The 24,844-nt window shown below is 41.3% G+C and overlaps 1 protein-coding gene and 1 long non-coding RNA gene across 8 annotated transcripts in view; both read right to left on the minus strand.

Moving 5' to 3' along the window:
* The window catches only part of LOC148684396 (uncharacterized), a 49,917-nt gene extending 37,321 nt beyond the window's left edge, over window positions 1-12,596 (minus strand). Inside the window, exon 1 of the long non-coding RNA XR_015946132.1 lies at window positions 12,462-12,596. This is a non-coding gene — a long non-coding RNA (uncharacterized LOC148684396). The remainder of the gene's footprint in view (window positions 1-12,461) is intronic.
* Window positions 12,597-17,241: 4,645 nt separating this feature from the next.
* FER (FER tyrosine kinase) overlaps window positions 17,242-24,844 on the minus strand; it is a 163,427-nt gene continuing 155,824 nt past the window's right edge. For all 7 annotated transcript variants that reach the window (XM_088652964.1, XM_088652960.1, XM_035100139.3 and 4 more), the window contains one exon: window positions 17,242-20,936. In XM_088652964.1, coding sequence (XP_088509090.1) covers window positions 20,791-20,936 — 146 coding nt within the window. In that variant the 3' untranslated portion in view covers window positions 17,242-20,790. The remainder of the gene's footprint in view (window positions 20,937-24,844) is intronic.

Below are 24,844 nucleotides of genomic sequence, written 5' to 3' on the forward strand. Positions count from 1 at the left end.
AGTAGTTTGGATTTGATATCCCACTTTATCACTAGCCTAAGGAGTCTCAAAGCGGCTAACATTCTCCTTTCCCTTCCTCCCCCTCAACAAACACTCTGTGAGGTGAGTGAGGCTGAGAGACTTCAAAGAAGTGTGACTAGCCCAAGGTCACCCAGCAGGTGCATGTGGAGGAGCGGAGACGCGAACCCAGTTCACCAGATTACGAGTCCACTGCTCTTAACCACTACACCACACTGGTTCTCTCACTGTTTAAAGCACTCACTCACTGTTTACCATGGGCTGAAATAAAGAGCATGAAATCAACACTCAACTCCGAGTATATTTCAGTAATAATAATAATAATAATTAATAATGATGATAATAAATAACAATAATAATATTTGTATCCCGCCTATCTGATTAGGTTGTCCCAGCCACTCTGGGGTGGAAAAGGGGTTTACACATGCAAATAAATTAAGTGCCAATAATGAGCCCAGGACACACTCTCCCCTGCAAAAACAAACAAAAAGCCCACTTGGTACTGCTAAAACCACTAAATAGCTTTTTTTTTTGTTGGGGGGGGGGACGGACATGTGAAATGGACCAGCAGCTGAACTAGCTTCAAAAGACAAGGCAGCCTGGTACAGTGGTGCCTCGCTTAACAAACGCCCCGTAAGACAAAATTTTCGCTTAAAGAAAGGATTTTTCTAGCGGAGGTTGCCTCGCTAGACAAATTCGTTTTACGAAAAATTCGTCTAGTGAATCGCGGTTTCCCATAGGAATGCATTGAAATTCAATTAATGCGTTCCTATGGGCAATTTAAAAAAAAAAAAAAAATATTCAATGCATTCCTATGGGATTCGCTAGACAAATTTTCCGTTATAAGAATAGACCCGTGGAACGAATTAAATTCGTCTAGTGAGGCACCACTGTATTTGTTTCTCTCAATGCCAGCATCACCTACCTCTCCAGGCAGGGTGTCAAAAAATGCAAAAGCTCTGGATTCTTGCAGCCCATCTTTGGCTCAGTAGCTTAAGGAAGAGACATCAGGGCGCTGCACCTGGAGCCCTAGTATGCTCCTCAGCCTGCAAGACCAACAACTGCCTTTATTTGCCTGAAGACACCAGAGCAGTTTCCGCATGCTGCTTGGAAACACAAATACCGTCTGCTGTTGAGGAGCTATATATGGGGAGGCCTATGCTAATGTCAGTCCCTTGGCCACAGGAATTCTATTGTGAAGCCATTATATTTTGTGCTGCAACACTGCAAGAGTGTTGAATTGCTGCTGTCAGCCCTGTGGCTTGCAAGGATCTGTTGCCTCGAAGCAACTGCTGTCAACTGTGCACCCCAGCCCTCCTGACAGGCACATGCCTACTCATCCACTCGCTCCTGCAACTTCCCGCTGGGGAGCGCGGCCCTTTCAGAAGCAGCTCTGCTGTTATTGTTACGACTCTCATGTGCAAGGCAGCCACACAGAGATGCCTTTGGTTGTCTCTGTCATTTTAAGAGATGCGGCTGATTTCCTGCACAGCTTTAAACCGCTCGTGTCTTGCTCCTGTTACCTTCTTGGGGTATGCAAGGCACAAGAGGTTCCAGAGAAGCAAGCAGCTGATATTCAAATACCTGGAGTGGGCAACAGGAGGTTGATGCTGCTGTACCAGGAATCTGAATGCATAGTTAACCCCAACCTGTTCTGTTTTTGTTTTTAAAGCCTTACATTAATAGTTTTGCGGGACTCCCCCCTCCCCCCCTCCACTGCTGGCTAAAGTTCACAGAGCAATAAAATGCCAAGGGTGTGGAATCCAATGAAGACTGCTTTGTCCCACCATTTTTTTTGGGGGGGGGGAATACCACAGGACACTGGTATTTAACTGGTAGGTTAGGACCCCTGGTGGGTCAGGGCGTGATCCAAGGTGGGTCACAACAGAAGCACTAAACACCATGCAAATAAATGGCAAAAGATTAGGAAATGTGTCTCCAAATGCATGTTTGGGTTAAAAGTGGGTCCTGAGTCCGAAAAGGTTGAAGTCTACTGCGACAGGACATGTGTTATCCCAATCTGTTAACACTTGGATGGTCAAAAAGCACCCCAATGGCAGAAATCAATAGATTTCTTAGGATATACCCCCACCCCGGCCCTTTTTGATTTTGGGCACTTAAATATGTACTGCTGGATAAGTGCAGGCAGATAGGGATCCAATTTTACCATTTAAACACTCAGATATATGAAGAACAAATACGTTGACAGAGTCCAAATTTTACCAGCCCTTACAGTGTGTTGAGTCCCACTGCCTGGAAGTTAACTCCCCCAGGAGAATGCTGAGTGTCGCAGGCTTAGCAAAGAAACAGAAGCTGGATCTACACTGACCTGTTACACATTATTAGATGTATCATTCTAAAATGTCACAGGGCATACTGGTGAATTAAAAGCGTTTCATACCTTGTTTTCTTTGTTAAAATGCTGTTTCCTTACTGTGAGGGACAGGGGATATCGCGAAGTCCCTCCCCTCCTGAGTTCAAGCCCATCCCCGAGCACAGGGGAAAGCAGAGAGAGTTCCGATTCCAATGGGGAAGCAGGAAGTCGTGTCCGAGGCTCAGGCAAGGTAGAGGAGCCAGGGTCCCAGGTGGGACAGGAAGGGGCGAATAAGGGGGGGAGACCCATCCCCCCAACTCCGGAATTACGCAGAAAGAGGAGGGGAAAGAGGATGGGTCTGCCAAAGCTTTTGTGTTGGAGAAAGACGCGCCAAAAGCCATTCGGAGGTTCTGAAACCGACTGACCACATCACTCCGTGTAAATAGCAATGACTTCAGCACTGTAAATACGCAGCACCAATAAAAGAATAAAATGCAGAGCTGCGTAGCGTCGTTACTCTGAAGTAGCCCACTCCGGCCACTGTGACACTTACTACCGGTTCCTGGTTGCTCTGCAGCTCCCTCTGCTATCACATATTAATAATGCAAGGTTAATGCTAAAAGCAGAACATAATGTGTCCATCTACAATCCTTAACCCTTCCTTAACGTTATAAACCATGAGTGTAGATCCGCCCAGAGACAAGACTAAAACATTTGTATTACTTATTCGCTGGATACCTAGTAGGCATTACCCTGCAATGCATGTAGAGTTAGGAGGAGCTAGACTGTACACTGGACCTAAGATCAGCGTGTTATGGGGATGCTATTGTGTTCTGCCTCTTGAAGAGATGACACATCACACTTTGTTTAGCTTCACCATTTGCCTAATGGCTTGTGGCTACTAGGAGGGGAAAACACATTCTGTTTGGGTGTGGGCGGAAGAACACAGATTGGCAGTTTGAATGTAGCCAGTAGTATAGAAAAGACTGGTGCCTGTGGACTGTTGTTGTTTCAGGCTAATTGGTAACAACAACAACAACAACAACAACAACAACAACAACAATACTGTAATGGTAAATCATGTATTATTTGTACCTCGCCCATCTGACTAGGTTGCTCCAGCCACTCTGGGCAGCTTCCAACGTATACAAAACATAATAACATTACACATTAAAAGGCTTTCCTATATAGGCCTTCCTTCATATGTCTTCAAAAGGTTATATAGTTACTAATCTCCTTGACATCTGATAGGAGGGCGTTCCACAGGGCAGGTGCCACAACTGAGAAGGCCCTGTGTCTGGTTCTCTGTAACTTTGCTTCTCGCAGTCAGAGAACCACCAGAAGGCCCTCGGAGCTGGATCTCAGTGTTCAGGCTGAACGATGGGAGTGGAAACGCTCCTTCAGGTATACTGGGCCGAGGCCATTCAGAGCTTTAAAGGTCAGTGCCTGCCAACACTTTGAACAGGGAGTCAATGTAGGTCTTTCAGGACCAGTGTTAAATGGTACCGTCGGCCACTCCCAAGAAACAACAAAGTTCAGCTTTCAAAGGGATGCCCTAGCTCTGAAATGGGGAACCTCAGACCTGAGAGTTGGATGTGGGTCTCCAGGCCTCCCTTGGGAGTCTGCCCAGGCTTAGCTGTAGCTCCTCTCCTGAAGCCACACCTCTCACCGCCCCTGCTTTGGGTCCTCCTTAAGTGTTTAGGTCTGGCTGGAACATGTCCTTGAACTTGGATAATGTCTCTTGCTTGCTTGGATGGATAGAGGACGGAGAGGGTTGCCTTAGTCTATGCACAAAGTAGCCTATGGCACAACAACAGAACCCATTGTTGTTGCTTCTTCTTAGTTCAGCCTGTTACTGGGATGTCCGACTCCTCTCGGGCTGAAATGCCCCCCCCCAATCTAAGCTGTAGCTTTGGGAGAACATCTGCTATCCTTAACACTAGCAGTTGTCCAGAACATTTTTCACATCCTCTTTGCTCAGCTTGCATCCAGATATCACAATTGCCCTGTAAGTTTCCAGCACATTCCTTTTATGTGAAAAGCAGCCCTGTTGTTGGGGTTGGGTGGGGAAGGGAGAGAAGGATGCTCTGGAACTTCCTACTGCTCAAGAAGCGGGGGAGTGTGAAACGCTGTCAAAAAAGAGAATAAAATTGGTTGGTCTTGGCAACCCATAGCAGACGAACCGAGCCGTTTTGCTCGTCTGGAGCTCTGTGCCTTGCATTCATTTGGAAGCTAAACAAAATTCGGCTGTGCTAGACAAGGCATGCCTTGGTTGTGTCACTGAGCCTCAGCTTTGGTTGGCTCTGTTAATGCAAAGACATTGCTTTTAATACAGGGAATGCTGTAGATTTCCCCCTTACAGGCTTCATACAAGCAGTGGGGTGCGAGGATTAACTGATCTCACAATTAGAGCAGCACCAACGGCAGCCCTTGTAATCTCCGCTTGACTGAATGTCACACGTAAATAATGTATGCGCATTTCCCTGCTCTTGTGTCATTTGCAGCCCGAGAGTAAGGCATTCAGGACATTGCTTTCAACGGTTTTCTTTTTTATCCTTTCAATCAGGACGACGCAGCAGCATTCCAGCAGGCTTAACAATAACCAGGGGCATCTATATTTGGACCTTTGGCTTAATTCAGGCAGGGAGCGAGAGGGTGAGAACAAATTAGCACTTCAGAGTCTCTGCCAGCTTGGGTTTTATGAGATCGACTTACCTTCAGGGATTTCACGTAATATCCTTATGACTGTCGGAATAATAAGCTGACGGACGTGGTTGACTTCTCTGTATCATTCTGCACAGCGATGCCAGTTCAGGAGACCCAATAATTGGCTCCCTTCTTATATGGGACGCTTGTCAGAATGCATTTGTTGTTCCGGGAATCTAATCTAAATAGCTTTATGAAGAGTGAATCCGCCTGGATCCGAGGGACAGGAGCACAGGCACAAGTTCAATGCAACTTATTTTCTCTCTTGGAAAGGCTGCCAAATCTATTTCTTTTAAACCAAAAGTGGAAATGAAACACCTTGACTAGTACAAATTACAATTCAAACTGATTGTTCAAGACTATCAAAAGGAATCTTCTATCTCGAATTCCAGCTTTTGCAGCCCCATGAGAAAATGAAACTATGAGTGACAGCCACTTTAGAGAGGGCCAAGTACTTCTAATGGCATTACTTTCCCATAGAATTGTATGTTCTCAGGCATGATCACTGATAAAAAAACAACCAACCCAACTTCCAGGAACTGTGTACAAAGACTTGCCTTAAGCAGAATAAAGGCAGTATAACTATTCTGCCCCCCCCTTTAAAGCAGAAAGGCATCATACGTGATCCTAAAAATGTAAGAAGAGCCCCTCTGGATCAGACCAAAGGCCAATATCCTGTTCCCCACGGTGGCCTATCAGACAGCATAGGAAGTCCACAAGCAGGACATGAAGGCAACAGCCCTCTCCTGTTCATGACCCCCAGAGCTGATATTTGCATGCATCCTCTCTTGGATCCACAGCCAACATCACACTTCAGATCTCAGACAAAATTACCTGCCCTAAATAGAGGTTGCTTGGGAACTTCCTAATATTGATGCTGCCTTCTGCCTTCTAGTTAATAAACTGGCTGTATAAGGTAAGCATTTTTTTACTTGAGAGCAAAGTTGGTTGCTCATCACTTGAGCAATTCTATCATGAAAACTTAAAGATCAGAACTCACAACAGACAAGAGTGCTGGATATCCTTTTCAAATACACCCTGAAACATTTATTTCCCTTGGAAGGTATGTGATGGCTTTGCTTAAGCTTGCAATTATTTGAAATATGAATTAATCATGGGCATATCTTATTAACCTCAGTTAACACCAGCTTCTCCATCAACCTACGCTTGCTCAGGTGGCCTTTATTTAAAAACCAGTTTATTATTCCAGAACTCTCTCATTCCTAGAACATGATGGGCATGCCTTCCTATCAACATTACCATATTGGTGAATCTTTTCCTTGTTGATATTTTGATCTGGCACATCTGATCGAGGCTGGCAAAGTTATATCCAAAATGGAATAGACTTGGCACATATGATGGAATTAGACTAGCTGACAAGAAACCTACAAAATACTTAAGTGGAGAAAAACCCTTTGTCGGAAGCCCAGTGAGATGGATAACCCATTCCTCCAACATCTTGAAAAGGGTGTGCTTAGAGCAGTGAAGGATAATAAATCTAGGGGTGTCTAATTTCTCTGAAGGGGTGGTCTTAATTTACTTACCTGGCTGCAAGTCAGAAGTCTTTCTTTACTGTGTAGAAGTAAGTTTGTGGGGGGTAGGCAAACTATGCAGACAAGACCAGATCAGAGTATATCCATGGCTTAATGCAGTGGGCAAGGCTTCTTAAGTCCTTACAATATTAAAGCAAAAAGCCTGCACAACACATGTCCCATCTTTCTAGCCCTGTAACGTCTCACAACTTTTCTTGCTTTTGCTATGTCCTTTGGTGACCAAGTTGTGCCACACTAGGAAGCATTAAGTGAGCTCTTCCAAAGCCCCGTTTGCTTGAGGTTATCTCTTGGAGAGAGATTATGGACCCTGCTGATTCTATATGGGATCCTTTCCACAATCTTGGCAGAAATACCATTTTCCTAACTTGACTTTCTAAAGAGCTGTGCCCTAAAGGTAATAAGACAGAACATCTTGTTATGCTCTTTCACTTTAATACACTGCAAGGGAAACATAATTTCAGTTCTGTGGTGCCTGTCATATTTCTGTAGATTTAGTAAATGGTGTTGCTTTGATAACTCTACACTCAAGAATATAAACTATACATCTGGTAACCTGTAAAGTCAAGGTTTCTGATTACTTTTTCCTTGTCAGTTTATCACAAGGATAGGGGAGGTTGTTTAATTTTTTAAGCTTTCTTGAGCTGATGTAGTAATTTGTCACAGACGAAGTGTCGTGATTAACATCAAGGTGACAGACCATTTATTTTAAATACTCTTTGAACCCCAAATTCAATAGAAGGAAAAACAACACTGTTTTTCTCTTCAAAACACAACAAGCCTGACCTTTACTGTGTTTTGACATGCACTTTAATTCCTGACAGTTAAATTTAAGGACAAGGAAACTACTGCTTTCACACAGTGACTGATCAGTAATTCATAACATTTCACAAAGGAAGCACACAAAAGGGTTAAATAGCTGTGTTGATTTCCCCCCATCCTTGTAAACACCAAGAATGGTGCAAGTTTGAAGATGAAAAGGTCACTTTTGTCATTTTAACCCGCCCCCCTCTCTCTGTGTGTGAAGGGAAATAAGGTTTTGCTTTCATGTGACTCAGAGAAACAGCTCAAATTGTGTTGCAAATGAACACCCAACATAAGCCCCATCCTAAGACGACAAGGTTGGCCAAACATCTCCTATGGCCTAAACTTGCTGTTAAAAAAGAGAAGTCTTTGTGTGTTTGTTTGAAATGCAAATAGAAGCTTCTGGGGTATTTGAGAGATCTTGGCCACATCATAACTTTTAAAGGACATGGCTCCCTCTGAATAATCCTGGGACCTGCAGTTTACTCCTCACAGAGCTACAATTGCCAGCACCATTAACAAACAGATTCCCAGGATTTATTGGGGAGACTTGGGTGCTTTAAATACTTGGATTACAGGAGGTGGGAAGGGGCATTTCCTCTCTTGTTGCTGTCTGGAGAGTCTTCCCTATACTTGTGTTAGTTACATCTGGTATGGTCCTTTCCCCTGGTGGAAGACTGCAAAGCTGGGCTTCCATGGTATTTCAAAGGTGACACCAATTTACTGCTAGCTACCGTAGTCCAAGTTAGGGACCCAGGTGGCACAGTGGGTTAAACCACAGAGTCTAGGGCTTGCTGATCAGAAGGTTGGCGGTTCGAATCCCTGCAACGAGGTGAGCTCCCATTGCTCGGTCCCAGCTCTTGCCCACCTAGCAGTTCGAAAGCACATCAAAGTGCAAGTAGATAAATAGGGACCGCTCCGGCGGGAAGGTAAACGGCGTTTCCGTGCGCTGCTCTGGTTTGCCAGAAGCAGCTTTGTCATGCTGGCCACATGACCTGGAAGCTGTCTGCGGACAAACGCCGGCTCCCTCGGCCTATAGAGCGAGATGAGCGCCGCAACCCCAGAGTCGGACACGACTGGACCTGATGGTCAGGGGCCCCTTTACCTTAGTCCAGGTTAACTGGCCTGGAAGGGTGAACTGCTACAATGCCAATATGATTTCTTACAGAGAGCATGTTTTGCTTATTTTTTTTTTTTAGATTTAACTTCTTAATAATAAGTGCAGGCACAATTTACTCATTTCTCCTGCACCACCTTACTCCATTTTATAGGGAAATCCCAGTAAACTTTAAAGGTTAATAACTCATTCAGATTCTGGAAGTGGGGACAGGAAGTGTATGACCATAATTACAGTATAGGATCTATAGAAACAGCTTGCCTACAATGATACAGATTGAGGGGGTTTAAAACACCCCATACCAATTACTTACCCAACCTGGCTTTAATAATGGATTTCTTCAAATAACTCCTAAGCTTTGCACAGATTGCTTTTCTAACCAAGGGTCTTTGCAATGACCGGGTTCATAGATAACGTTTTCAGTTAATTAGTCAGAAGACACAAGGCTGCTTCCTATTGGGGTAATTTATCACTATCACTCGACATTTCCTAGGAGGCCAATTCACAAACACTGATGTAGTCCTCTTGGCTTAATAGGACGACCTTACAACAGGGTAGGTGATTTATAACTGGTCTTCCTTGGCTCTTTAAACAGAGCCTGTGGGTGAAATATAAATGCAGGGGCTTCCTCTCCAATTTCTGATTTTGTTGCTAGCTGCATGGAAGCTCCACTTTGGCTGCATCATGGATGCCTCTTCCGATTGCTTCTTGTCCATGAAGACTGGTATGGAAGGGTGAGCAGCAGATGTGTCCATCAAGCATGCAGGCTGCAAAGGGCAGGAAGTACCGGTAACTCTTCAATTAAATGCTTTCGGGTGTGCTTTATGAGTTGATCCAACTGAAGTATCCCTGTACTTGCCTTTCTTTTCTTGTTCTTACCCCCCGGAGGACCAATAGGCTTCTTTGAAGAGAACAGGTGCCCAACTCCCACATTCTCCATACCAGCATTGTTTTTACAGGGCTTATGAACGGCATGCATAGATAACATGATCTGGAATCTAATTGGTTGCAACAGGGTGTCAGTGATGACACAAGCTAAATCTGTATAGCATTCTCCCACTAGCAGGTCACTGCCCTCATCAACGTTTCCCTTTGATAAATCTTCAGCATGGAATGCCACCTCTACGACTCTCCAAATTTCTGTGTTATCTGAACCGCACTTCTGATTCAGTCTACGTGTCGGACACAGTGTTTGTTACAAACACTCCGTATCTTCAAGGTTTTGGTGTCTGCTTAGGACACCAGAGAGAAGTTTTAAAATGCAGCCGCTGCACCAAACCATCATAACACATTCTGCATGGAGATTTTAAATTTCCCCAAGTTATGAACTACTGTCATTTCCACTATTTCCATCTTTTTTTTCCTTCTGCTGCCTCCACAGCTAATTACCAGGGACTTCTTGGCAGGTTCTACTTCTCCTGACCTTTAGAGGTTGCAGGGTTTGAAAGAGAGAAGTTGCCCCCAGTTTTGCACAACTTTGCCCATTATTATCAAACAGCAGCATCAAAACAGTCTGCTTAACAGCTTTGCTTAAAAAAAAATTCTTCGTATTAAGAGATTTTCTAAGCTGGATGAACTACTAGTCTTGCACTAGCTCCAACTTAACATCCATTCAAGACTTAACTCCATCAACATAAGGGTCAGGGAAGTGGCCCAGGAAAGGACAAGGGTGGCCCAGGGCCTGGGTTGGCTCATAGGCAGCACTTTGGAGAGAGCCAGCAACTATGAATGAAGGGCATCTAGGAGATAAGGTCAGAAGTGAAAGGGTCAGCAATGCAAGACAGACTGGAGCTCAGATAAACCTTAGACACTGAAGCTTCATTAAAACACTATTAAAAACAGTGTAAAACGACATACAATTTCAAAAATAAGGTGGGGCTCAAAAATATACATCTCAAGTGTGAAAAGCCTGGGTGAAGAGCTGCACCTTCAGCATTTTTTGAAAGATGTATAATGAAGGTGCCAGATCTAATTCTATAGGAAGGGAATCCCACAACTTAGGGGCTACCACAGATAACATCCCTCTCCTGGGCCGTTACAAGTTTCTGAGGGTGGAAGAACAACCAAGAGGGATCCTTCTGCCGATCTCAGCACCCGAGAGGCTCTAAAAGGAAGAAGGCAGTCTGTCAGGTGTTTGGTGTTGGGGTATGTGCAGTGGTGCTCATTTCTCACTTCATTTGAGATCCTCATTTAAATTAAGCAAAAGGAATTCACAGCACTTTCCTCATTTTATGAGCTTCCCATATTCAGTATGAAATAAAAGAATAGCATTTAGATTGAACTTCAGAGTGCCCAGAGTGCTTTACACCTTTACACCAACCTTGGCAACCAAGTAAATTACTTTAAATGAAACAGAGGGATGAAGCTAAGAGATAAAAAGTTGGCCACACCTTAGGGGGTTCATTGCTGAGATTAAAATCTGAATTGGAGCAGTCCTTGAAGTCTTTTTCATCTTTAATATAGGGAAAGTCCTTTATTCATCTTTTCTGATCTCAGCCATATTTGAAAAGCAGCAAAAATCCATTAACCCCCCCCCCAAGGCATAGCCTCTTACTAAGAATTTCCTTTCCATCTTCCAACCAAAACTTCAAGGCTTACACCTCAAACTCTTTAGCCATTTCACTCCACCAACACCATGCAACCAAGTTATTAAGGTTTTATTTACACAATGTAAGGGCCGATCAGCAAGCAGCAGGCAAGGGAAGCAAAACAAAACATGCAGGGGTTAAAAGCTCCAGTCCCCAGCTCGAAAATTTCACGTCTACCACTAGCCTAGACACATAATAAAATTCACCTTTATTTTTGCTTCAAACACCTAAGTTGGATTAAGATCAAAGGCTTTAAAAAGCCTCATTAGCCTAATAGAAACATTATGTACTTCATGTTTCAGAGATTGTGATGTGCAACCAAGTACCTGGGAACCAAAAAAGGGATTTCCACCCACCATCCATCACCCACGGAAGAAGCTGGAGTTGAAAAGTTGTCTCCTAATATTGTTCTTCATTGTTTCATCTATCTATAGCATTTATATATATATGTATTTAAAATCAACAAACTTCCAGCCTTGAAAATCCCTTGGGATTTTATATAATTGGCTAAACTGACAGCAAGCATTAGAGTCAGAATAAGACTTCAAGCAGAAAGAAAGCAATGTGGGCTAAGACAGTCTCAAATATTTAAAAGACGCTGGGGAGCTATGGAATGTCGAATTTCGGAGACCTCTGTCACAAGAAAACAAAAACTCTTCTTCTGAGCGGGGCTTTTAACCAGGATTCAAGTTTACAAAACAAGAGCTGAGCCAAACCTGAGACCTTATAGAATATATAAAACATTTCCCAGTGTTGAATAAGTAAATATTTTTCATGGGTTATATTTTAGCATAGAAAACGCAAGACTGACCTTCCTTCATGGATAAATATTTGCAAAGGTAGTGCAACATAGTGTCCCCAACCTGTTTTTGATTCAACCCCTTGGAAACACTTTTTACAATAAAAAGATAAGAGTTTTCTCCTTAATGCTGCTTCTTTTTAAACTCCTTACAACAGCATGTTATAACTCAAGTCAGTGTGTGGTTTAAAAATGAAGAGATGAACTGTCACTGGATACGATGATATTGTTGTGGCTGGAATTTAATCCAGACTGGCACAGCACCTACCTGCTATGTTGCTATACAGGTCAGTGTGCTGAGGTTCTGCCTGACTCCTGCCCTGACCCTTTTGCCACTGAGATTCCAGAAAGGAGTGACTATATGGTACTGACCTGTAAGAAAACCCTATAGTCTCTCAGGTGAGCCCAATAATTTTAGGGGGAAAGAACAAGGTCTGCAATCTGCTGGCTACTCATCCCCAGGTTTATTGTACTGGAGGTTTCAAATTTGGTCACACAATAGATTTATAAAAGCAATATAATACCATTCATTTTATTCTCAGCCTCTTTCCTAATACAGTCGTACCTTGTGTGGTGTAGTGGTTAAGAGCGGTAGACTCGTAATCTGGGGAATTGGGTTCGCGTCTCCGCTCCTCCACCTGCAGCTGCTGGGTGACCTTGGGCTAGTCACACTTCTTTGAAGTCTCTCAGCCTCACTCACCTCACAGAGTGTTTGTTGTGGGAGAGGAAGGGAAAGGAGAATGTTAGCCGCTTTGAGACTCCTTAGGCTAGTGATAAAGCGGGATATCAAATCCAAACTCCTCCTCCTCCTCCTCCTCCTCTTCTTCTTCTTCTTCTTTGAACAGAATCCGTTCTGGAAGTCCATTCGACTTCCAAAACATTTGGAAACCCAAGGCTGCAACCAAGGCTTCCAATTGGCTGCAACCCGCTGAACCCACGTCAGATGTTCAGGCTCCAAAAGAACGTTTGCAAACTGGAACACTTGGTTTGGGAGCCAAAACGTTCGACTCGCAAGGCGTTCAACTTCCGAGGTAAGACTGTACTCTCCAACCTAAGATTTCCTCCCCCCTCCCCAACAGCAAATTCTGAGAACTGGGCGACTAGCATTTATTAGGGTTTGTCTGTATAATATACAATTTATCTAAATGAGAAAGAAAAAGAGTAAAATTAACCCCTGAGCATCAAACAAAATTTGAGACACATCCAATACAAATATTGTACATTTATTGAAAGAATACAGTAAAAAAAAGGTCTTGCTGACCTGTTAGTGGTAATTGGTCCAAAGAGAAAGAGGCCATTCAAAACTATTTGCAGATTTTCTAAGAACACAGAAGATCCCTTTTTTATATAAACAAAACAAAACAGGCTAGGAAAGCGAAATAAGGTTAACTTCAGTTCAAATAGGAATATAAAAAGGCAAATAAATAAAAGATAAAATGTAGATCTGTTAAAATTATAAAGAACAGGTAACTAATAAGTATAAGCTATCATTTTGACTCTTGTTAAAAGCCAGGAAAGCTTCCCTTTCCTCCTTTTTTTTTTTAAAGCACCTGTACTTTTTGGGAAGATGCAACCCTTTCCAGTGTTATGTATTATCAATGTGTTCACAAATATATTATTTTTAGACAACAAAAGAGCATAAAAGGTGCTTTACCTGATATTAAACTTGCTGGTGCATATATTGGCACTAACTAAAAAAAAATTTAAAAAGGAGAGAAAAAGACTCAAAGCCACACCAAAATACATATATGTAAAAAGCTGTAAACAATTGCAGCGTCTACTCAATATATCTAAAATTCTTCTACTCTGGTTTGACAATGAGCCCCTATGACCTTACTCAACTTCATGGGAACAGCTAAAAAATTAGTAAACCTAGGTCTGTGGCTGTCAAATCAACTATTGGGGGGGGGGAATCCTCCTTGCCTGGTCATGTGATCTTGCAATTGCTTTAGCATCAAAGAGAAAAAGGACTCCGTTCTAATAAGCACAGGCATGAGATACCAATCTTTGTGAAAGAAAGTTATGGTGAAATAAGTTCTGCTGCAGATGGCACAGACTTAAACCAGTAAAATGTTGCTGGTATTCCCCTAAGATCAGTCATGGGATAATATACAGGCAGGATTTGACTGTACATAAAAATCTTGTCTATACAGCTAGAAGCCTATTTCTTCTTTTCTGCCTTGTACTTATGAATACTCCCCTCCCCCCAAAAAGAATAATTTCCTGTGCTATTCCTTGATACATTTGAGATCACTTACTCTGATATGTTTCTTCTGGCTCTTACATTTCTCACTTTGAAGATGTACCTTCCTTCTGTAAACTAATAACAGCATTGGCCTCCTTTTCTTGCCTTAGAAAGTTGTTTTTCTTACACACTTCTCCCCTTGGTTTGGATTGTTAATGGCATTGCTAGAGGGCTTCTCTGTCTTCCCTTGATGTACTTGGTGCCCTATTTCTGCAGAACGAGGAAGTCTGTATTTTGTAATCAGAGCTAAAATAACACCCAAAGATACAAACCTGCCAGTAATTACAGGAGTCCGGCTGGTCCCCACTTCCTAGTGATAAACTTATCACATGGTTTAGCTGCCTTGCACATTTTATCCACCCTTTTGTCAAATTGTACTTTATGCAGGTTCTACAGAACATACATACAGTGGTGCCTCGCTTAACGAATGTCCTGCTTAACGAAATTTCTGCTTAACGAAAGGATTTTTCGAGTGGAGGTTGCCTTGCTAGACGAATTCGTTTTATGAAAAAATCGTCTAGCAAATCGCGGTTTCCCATAGGAATGCATTGAAATTCAATTAATGTGTTCCTATGGGCAAAAAAATAAAAATAAAAATAAAAAATTCAATGCATTCCTATGGGATTCGCTAGACGAATTTTTCGTTATAAGAAAAGACCCGTGGAATGAATTAAATTCGTCTAGCGAGGCACCACTGTAGTTGATTGTATGACGCAAGGCCCCAAAGTTCTATTTAAAGAAACAGTTACCTTAGTTGGACAATTCCTGTGCATAAGGGCTTCTTTTGTAAACCCAAGATTAACTGTTGAGGGCATAGAAGGGTAGCTGCACATCATATTTTCATCAAGTTATGCAGTTTTCTTCCAATATTATTCCAGTATTATTTTGCATGCAGATTCTATATTTATTTATGCATTTCCCATCAGCAATCCATGATATTTAGGTTAAGGGTCTTTAATATATGTATCCAGATTATGTATTTGGAAATAGAGGCCAGGATTAAAAAAAAAACACAAAAAACCCCTACAAGACCAGTTCCATTCGCTTAATGGATCTTGTGCTTATCAAACTGCAGCTTCCCCTGCTAAACAAACAAACTACTTGTCAAAATGAAAATTTTGACAGCAAATTGCAATACAATCTGGGTGTCTAACTGAACAACAAAGTAGCCTGACTCAGTGTCCACAAGCCCCATGGGCTGTGCCTCCAAGCAGATCTTCAAATCTCAAGATTTAGGGAGCTAGTGTCAAACCAAAACATTATATTTCCTAGAGACCATATATAAAAGGCTTTAAAAAAAACTTTGCTGACTCCTTTGACGTAATCTTTTCTACTTTCACAACATATTGCCTGACCTACCTCAAGTGACTATCTGCAGAAATAAATCCCAAAATTCCTACAGGAATAAGCTATATTTTGAATGAAGATGCAAGGGGTGATGGGAGAGGATTCCATTAGCATTCTGGACCCTGCAGCAAGGTTAATGGTTTGGAGTTAATAACAATCGATCCCTATTGAAGAATGTTTCACACATAAGATTTTAATGAAAAAGTATAGGGCCTCTTTACACATTTTGGAATGGGTGGCATCCAAAGGTTCCCTTCCTTCCATTGAAAGAAGGGAAACTTTGGATGCAATCCAGTGTGTGTATGACGACAGTAGGCCTACAAACCCATGAAAGCAAAAGCTGGGACTGGCTGCATCTTTCTTCCAAGCACACATACGCAACATATCAAGCAGGCCTGTTATTGTCACAAAAAATGGGGGAAGAAGGAATGGCTCACTGAAGCAAGTACATTTTGCATGCCAGCAAGACCGAAGTTTTCTGCATATAATGCAGCAAATACTTTTGATACAAGATGAACATTTTGGAACAAGTACCCTAAAAAGTAAACATGATGTTCATTCTTATCTTATCGTATCAATTGTTGCATGATGAGTTTTTAAAATGTAAGGTCATTTAAAGCCAACCAGATCTTCTTTACTTTTGCTTTCTTTCTTGTTGATAACTTTCTTCTGAACACAAGGAAAGTTCTTTTGCTTACAAATGCTGCCTAACATGTTGCCGGCTGTAAAGGGAAGGAGGGATGTAACTTTTAGCTATATACACTCTGACCTTCTGCACATTTTTCAGTGTTTCAAGATCTAACGTTTTAAACATCTGAGGAAAGAGCCATGTCTGGGCAAGAGTTCAACCAGTTTCTGCCTTAGGTTTCAAGACGTGAATGCAGATAGCTGAGCTCAGAAGAAAAGTAACACAAGGCCACAAAGAAAATCCCAAACTTATCAGAACAAATGTTTTCTAAAAACTAAGAAGTGGCAAACTTTAAAAGTACGGTCTTGTGCTTCAGGATTTATTGGCCTTGCACTCAAAAAGGATCTCTTATTATCCAGAGTGAAGTTGGATTTAGGTATCTCTCTTTGTTCATTAGACTGTCAAAAGGAATAGAATTATTGTGGTTAGTAGAGAATCTGGTTTTGTTATTCAATGGCCAGATTGCTGTATGATAAAACCCCGAAGTTCTGTTTTCTCATTCAAGTTAAGAAAGCAATCTAGTAAGAACAAAAGCTGTATGATACATTAATAGTATGCTTAGAATAGGGTGTTTAGGGACTGGCCATGGTTCTCTAAAATAATATTTTTTTAAAAAAAACCTGCCTCGATTTGGATCAGGACCACGGCACAGGGGAAAGGAAGAGTTAATCCTGCTTTTGCTCACCCTGTTTTCCTGTTGAAACCACACCCTACCCCACTCAGGTTCTGTAGGGGTGAGAGAAAAATTAACTTCTCTCCCAGAGTCCTAATCCAGATCAGGGTCCCCCAATAAGTGCTTTTTGTTAAGAAAGAGGCATGGGAAGTCAAAACACCTTACATTCCACCTATTCAGATGATTAAAAAAACACATACTGGCCATGAGAAAGAGCCATTACAAGCGATAGGAAAGAAAGCTGTGTCTCTAATGAAAGCCCTTGCATACCTCCATGTTTTCATCCTGCTAAAAGGGGTGGGGTTAAAAGTTCTTCTTGGTAATTTTTTGAAAGCAAAATGAACTACAAAAAATGTTAGCCAGCAGCTTAAATATATAAAAAACAGCAATGATAACAGTCTGTGCTTTTTTATTACTTTCTTTCTGTAACTTACTGCCAACATAATGCCAACCGAGGTCACCAGCCAATATGGTCAGTTGGTAACCCAGAAGATAAAAACAGAAACACAATAAAACAAGTGTTTCTTCTTCTTCCTTACAGCTGTTTTCTAACCAAACAAGCCAGTGGCTTATTGCATAAACATTGCTGTTTGGCAACATTGTTCTAGTATCTGCTTCAATATTTATAAAAGCAAAGGGTTGGCATTTGCTGCATCTATAAATAACTCCATACATCAAATGAAAGACTTCAAATATTTGGGGACTATGGTACATTGGAAAATTACTGTAAGAGTGAGGACAGTTAAAGGTTCCCTCACACTGTGTTTCTGAATAGAGATCTTTGTAATATTGCACATTTCAGTAAATGTAAGAAGGCTTTGATTCTCCTAATAGCAATTTATTTCTTTGTTCAAGATTCTAGTTCCATTCAGAATTTGCACTATAAACTCCTTTTTAAAAATCATATTTATTGAAAATGAAAAGTGACTGTGGCAAAGAGGCTCAAATTACCAAGTTCCAAATTGCACTTTGTGCTGTATCTTTTAAAAGGTTTTTACGCTTATTTGTGAAATGCTAACGTGGAAGCAAACTTGCTTCCTAGATAAACACAATTACAGCACTTACAAAGGCCATTGATGTACACTGCTACAGAATGATATAAATGACAATATCTATTTCATATTGCATATTCCCAAGAAAGAGGGTTGTGTTGAGTTGTGTGTGTGTGTGTGTGATTGTAATCTTCTTGTTCTAAGAGACTAATTATATAAATCCTGTAACAAATAACTATTTTATAATAATGCAAAGTTTTTACTTCATTAAGAAAGCAGCTTGGAATGCAGTTTCCCCAGCTTTAATAAACTTCACTGAGCAGGGCTGCATTAGACAGCCTCATTCTTTTGACCAAATCCTTGCAAATAATAGTTTATGTCTACATCCATCTGGAATGAATTTAACTTCCTAACATACATAATTCCAACAGGCATTGGCAGGTGTCTTTTTCTAAGAGAGTGATTCACAAGATGGTGTGAAGAAAACTGCCAATACACTAGACTTACTTTTTTTAAAAAATCAGTCAACCAACAAGATCCCAGAAGTTAGTGATCTTCAGTTGACCCCTGATTTTAGGACAGCCGGAACAAATTTTAAATGCTACTGGTATCCCATGTTTGGAAAATGATTTTCAATTTGAGTAGCAGTCTGACATGAATTGCAAATCTGCTTACATCAATGAAATATAAATAGTGTTTATCCTTTACATCTGTACAAGAACAGGACAGAAAGTCCTGCTAATTGAATTAAGACAAAGAGCTGTCCTTTTCATTGTTGAAAGACAAGAGTACATTCAGAAGACTTTAAAGAAATGGTATAGTCTCTCGTATATAAAAATATTAACACTTAAGACAAAAATTAAGAACACAGTGGATAAAAGAAGGTACATTCTTGCCCTTATGTGAATGCATAGATGAAGACCTAAAGCTAGGCGACTGGTGGTTCCCCCCCCCTGTGGTGATAGCATTCAGACCTTGTGCATTTTAGATAACAATGCCAATGAATTAAGGCACACTGTTGTGGATCCCTTTAGGGTCACCGTATTTAACTAATATTTCCTATTTGTGTTGAACAAAGATAAGCGCATGCCCACTGCTAAATAAACTGCTATGCTATGCAATGCTATATTTTCTTCCCACCCCCTTTCCTTCTCCATTAGATTCTGAACTCATTGACCTGTCCTGGTGTAGTAAGGTGTAATAAGGCAAGAATCACCTGGAAATCCCTGTGCTAGACTGCTAACAAGTCCATCTACAATGGACTCCACTGTTTAATCCAACAATAAAAGTTATCACCGTGCTAATGACATCAACTTTTCTAGACTACAGGTATACTTTACCTTGCTCAACATCACCACTCTGTACTATCACAAAAACACACACACAAAAGAGCAAATGTGTTCTGGCCAGCAGGATCAGCCAAACAGGTAACATGTAAAGCAGTCAAAGACTTCACCTACATCTTGGTCCTACTGTACAAAAGAATGCCGTTTTGAGGCTCAAAACGCTTTTTTATTTCCTCATCTCCATTCCCCTGGGCCAGAAACGATCAATGTGCCGACACACTGCGGCCATCATTTTGCTCCCTCTTCAGCACAAGCTGAAACTCCTGCAACAAGACTCATCAACTGGAGACCCAAAAGGTCAGGATCATACCATCAACTTATACAATAGCCCGGAAAGGGTCTAATTGTAGGAGACCTTGGAAATAATATGTTGATGCTCACTTGTCATTTTGGAGTTTGCAGTTTGGCAACTGAATAAACCCAGCAGAATGTGAGCATAATTAGGGAAATGCAGTTCCACAACTTAATGTTTCGACTTTGTAGTTTGTTCTGTGTGCCAGATACTATATACAGAAGATAACATTTCCTTGTTAGTTTCCCCGCCATTAGGATTCCCCACCCCCGCCTCCCGCTACTGAAAAATGCATCCCCCCTTTGGGAAGTATACATGAAATACATTTCTTCCTTTTTCCTTTGCTTCAGCTGAATATTGAACAGGAACATCAATTCACAAATCTTCCAAAGATCAATTGAGTAAGTCACTTTCTCTTCCCCATCCAAATTCAGTGTTACTGGTTACCTTCATTATATGCTACTCTCCTTCTCTTGCAGACAGCACTTCTGAATGCACACCTTCAAGAACAACTATGCAATGCTGCAGCTCATCCCTCTGAAAAAGAGATCATCTACAGTGTTTTCCTGATAGATGCATCATACATAAGGCTCACATCTGGATTTATTCTGCGCTCGCCCCCCCTAACAGCCAGACCATATAGATTTGCGCTTTGTGAATTGTGCCTACTTTTTCTTGGTTTAAAAAAATTAGAGGGGTATAGGGAATATTTACTGTCATGAAATATCTGCTAGAAATATCTGCATGCAGTTCCATTCTGTACTCAAACTGTTCAATTAAGATCTTTTAGAGTAAAAATACACATAAATCCAAGGCTGTGTTAGCTGGTGTTTTTGTTTGTTTTCAGAGCATTATATTGTATATTCTTTTAAATGGAGGTAACAAAAATGTGCCTGCCTTCGTGCATAAACCACCTGGCATGCACTGTGTGGACTTGGAATCAAAGCAGAGGTAAAGCCCAGAAAAAAAGATTAGGGAGTTATCTCGCTAACAGAAAGCAGCCAGAGTTCTTTTTAAAAAACACAAAACCTATACACATACTATATGTTGTCTATTTACATATAACCTAAATGACAGCATCACTGTGATCAGATATAAAGCATTTGGCAGAGCGCTCTCTCTCTCTTTAACATAGATATCTTTGACATTTTCAGCCTGGCACACTTGAATACAAACCGTTTTTTTGTTTTTAAAAAAGAATTCTAGAAGAATATTGAAGGAAATGTATAAAAGTGTAGTGTTCATGACATAAAATATTACTTTTCTGGGAAAAGAGAAAAGAGTCCTCTAGTTTTGAGTCCTGTTAACTTCTCATGAGCCCACTTTCTTTTTCAATGCAGAGAGCTCTTTGTGAATTTCGCTGAACTTCGGTCTCATTTCAGGATTGTAATCCCAACACCGTTGCATTATTTTATAGATTTCCTCCGGGCACTTCTGAGGTGCTGACATTCGATAGCCTACCATATTAAGAAAGAAATGGAAAGAAGATGACTATTGAGAAGCAAAATGGGAAAAAACCACAATTAAAAATTCAGTGACCCACCAAACTTTCTCAGAGTTGATTCACGAAGAATATTTGGGTGCTGGATTTGAATACATTTAAAGACTTTTCACACCACGCCAGTCTGCAAGACTGGAATATGAATGGCACAAAAACCTGATTGAGAAAAATGTTCCATTGTCTGGGCATGTAGATCATTTTGTTGCACCAAATATTGGCTCCATGTTCTTAAATTCATCTGGCAAGACCCACAAAATGGAGGATTAATAAAATCAATAGATGGCTTTGTGGCACCTTAAAGACTAAGGGTTGTATTTAATGTAGTGGTTAGTAGTGCTTTGTGCAAGCAAAGTGACTTTCACTTCTGCAGCAGGATTCCCCCTGCCCCCAAAAGTCATCCCTCAATCTGTTGCAGGGGTCAGCAAACTTTTTCAGCAGGGGGCCGGTCCACTGTCCCTCAGACCTTGTGGGGGGGCCAGACTATATTTTGAAAAAACATATGAACAAATTCCTATGCCCCACAAATAAGGCAGAGATGCATTTTAAATAAAAGGACACATTCTACTCATGTAAAAACACGCTGATTCCCGGACCGTACACGGGCCGGATTTAGACGGTGATTGGGCCTTAATTTGGGGACCCTGTGTTTGAGCTTTCTCTCCAACCTTCCTAAGCAGATTTGGAGATTGTGAAAGTCCTGTTTTGCGAGCGGAAGTCATTCTTTTCACACATTTATTTAGTTGAATACTGCCCTAACGGCATGCACTGTCATTTCTGAAAACTAGCTCATAAAATACATAGTGCCAGGGGTTATGTGGACCCCTCCGACTTTGCTTCTGCTTGGGGGGCAGTTTGCAATTTACATAACCAAACAATCTTATGGTTGACACATTCCCATTAAATATGAGTTTATTTGGCAACGTTCATGATTATTTGATATGTTTGGTATAAATATGAACCTTGCATTCCACTATGAAATATATTTTATGCCATTCATTCTTTTTTAAGCTTTCTATTACAGTGGTACCTTGGTTTTCAAACTTAACCCGTTCCGGAAGTCTGTTCCAAAACCAAAGCATTCCAAAACCAAGGCACGCTTTCCCATAGAAAGTAATGCAAAATGGATTTATCTATATCAGACTTTTAAAAACAACCCCTAAAACATCAATTTAGCATGACTTTTACTATCTAACGCAACCATTGATCCATAAAATGAAAGCAATGAACAATGTACTGTAGCCACACAATCAATCTATCAATCAATCAATCAGTAGTTTAACTGGGTTCCACACAGTCACAAAAACAAAAAGACCCGCAAAAACAGAAACACAAAATAAATAGCAAAAACAGACAGACCTCTACGCAACACTCAAAATGGAAATGTGGCACTCAAAATGGAAGTGTGGCACTCAAATCGAAAGTGGGACACTCAAAACAGAGCATTTTCAGCTTCCCAAAAAAGTTCAAAACACCTAACTTCCGGGTTTGCAGTGTTTGGGTTCCAAGTTGTTTGAGTACCAAGGCATTTGCGAACCAAGGTATCACTGTATTAATATGATTATTATTTTATTATCTTGTAAGTTTATTCTCCCTTCTCTCATGGCTATCATTATTATTAGCTTGATGTCTTGTTTGTTTTTGTTTACTGTAAAATAAGTTTTCTATAGAAATTCCACCCTAACAAATTTATTATGGCATAAGCGTTTGTGGACTACAGTACACTTCATAGGTGGTATGAAATATTATCCTCACTTACAGGTATGCATACACAAGACTTTTTTTGGCGGGAAGGTGGTTAGTGTTAGGCTGTGAATAGTGGGGGTAGACAATTAACAAATATAGTGTGATAAAAATCATTTGTCTTGGTTCAGTCCACAAGTGATAGCACTGAATCTCTTGATAACCAACTTTTAATTTAGTGGTTTCATGTTACAATCTCCCTTTGAAGTTCCCTTTTATAGCCACTTTAAGGTCACTTACAGAGTGTTCTGGGAGGCTAGAATGTTAACAACCCCCCCCCCCCCGGCGGTTGTTGTGTTTTAATATTGCCATTTCTGATGTCCATTTCATCTTTTGTGTATTGACTGCTCTGCTTATTAGTCTTTAAGGTGCCACAAAAATGTTTTCTGCTTTTCCTGTAACAGACTAACCTGGCTACCCCTCTGGATTAAAATTAATGTTTACTTTAGCATTAATTGCAATTTTGGGTCCTTTCGCTGCTTCTTGATACAGGTTTTAGCTTCTGATATCATTATCTTTACATTGTGACTGCCTGCCTTTCCTTTGGGGATTTATTCTGAAGTTTTACTGATTTCATCTGAACAACTTCCAGGAAAGTATGCGTAAGACTGCAGCCTTAATCATACCTTCACCTTTCCTGATGTTTCCTTACACTTCCTGTTCTTTCTTTCTTTTAGCTTCAACCATTTCTAATCAGGTTTCTCTCTCCTACCCAATCTCATTCTGAAGTTGACTCTTCTTGCACACAGCAAATTGTCTTCTTTCCTCAATCAGCTTACAGCACCTTTCTCCTGCTGCTCAAACATGAAAAATCTTCCTAGGAGGCAGAGTCACTGGTCACTCTAAACTACTGTAACTATGACTGGCAAGCCTGGAAGGAACAGGCTGCATGTTCTATTATCTCAAAGATAGGAAATTGCTTCAAAAATCTATGGGCATATTGTTGATTTTTGCAATGTGGATCTTAAGGAAAGGATTAGTAATGTGTTGGTAAGTTCCACCACAAAAGGACAGTTCTCATGCTGGTAAGTGTCCCTCTGCCAAACTAACCATTTATCCCTTTCATATCAGGTCATATAGACCTTTAATGAAGAAAATGCTAGAGGAGATTTAAATCAGTTATAACTAACTTTATTACACAGATCATTCTGTTCAGGTAGTCTGTGTGCCTTGGGCCAAATTCATACATGCTATTACCATCATGGAAACCACTTCTATCATGATGTGGTCACAGGAGAATGCAACTGAATTCTGGACCCAAATGAACAGAGCCAAGGACTTCCGGTCTGCCGCGCTGGAATGGAGGCGCAGAAACCTCGCGCTGCGAGGTTTCTGGCATCGCGGAGGGGGGGGGAAATCCGCGGGGGCACGCGGATCCCCGTAAATACCCCTGGTTGAGCGTCCAGGGGGCAAATTTTGCCTGGCAGAGCTCCAGAAGCGACTCCTCAGCTGCCCAGGAAGCCCGCAAGAGCTCCTGAGAGCCAGCCGAGTGGCAGTCGCGGGAGCCATTTTAGGCATACCATCGTTACCTCCAAGAAGCGAAGCTCCGAGCCTCCAACCTGCAGGCGGTGGATTCTTCCTGAAAAAGTTACGATCTGGACGAAGTAAGTTGAAATCAATCAATTTGGAACAAGAATTTGGCAGTGGGAGGCGGAGATTAAAAAGGGAAGTCATCTCCCCCCGATTGAGTAACTAAAGATCGCAGCAAGCTAGAAAACCCAGAAATGCTGTAAAAAGAACTTTTCCTGAGGCAGAGTAAAGGGAAAAGTAAGTGGTGTATTTATCTCTGCAAAAGACTGAGATCTAGTATGAGAAAAGCCCCCTGCGAGCCTGGAGTCGGGTCAAAGGAAAGATCAGCCAGTCTGCTGAATGACGTCACAATACAAAGGAATGTGTCTGGCTGAATGTGAGAGACTGAGAGCTGTAAACAGTGAAAGAGGACTTGTTTTGCCTTGAGGCTGCTCAGTATTGACTCTGAGGAAAAGAAGGAGTAAAGAGAGAGATTTTGACCAAGTGGACTAGATTCCCGGCTTTTTGCTTGTTTGTTCACTTTTCATTTATATTGGACCAAAACATCAACTCCACTGCCTGTCTGCACAAAGATGGAGGAGGTTTTAGACAAAG

Source organism: Zootoca vivipara, chromosome 10 (genome assembly GCF_965207765.1).
Source record: "Zootoca vivipara chromosome 10, rZooViv2.hap1.1, whole genome shotgun sequence".
In the NCBI taxonomy this organism is placed as follows: Eukaryota; Metazoa; Chordata; class Lepidosauria; order Squamata; family Lacertidae; genus Zootoca; species Zootoca vivipara.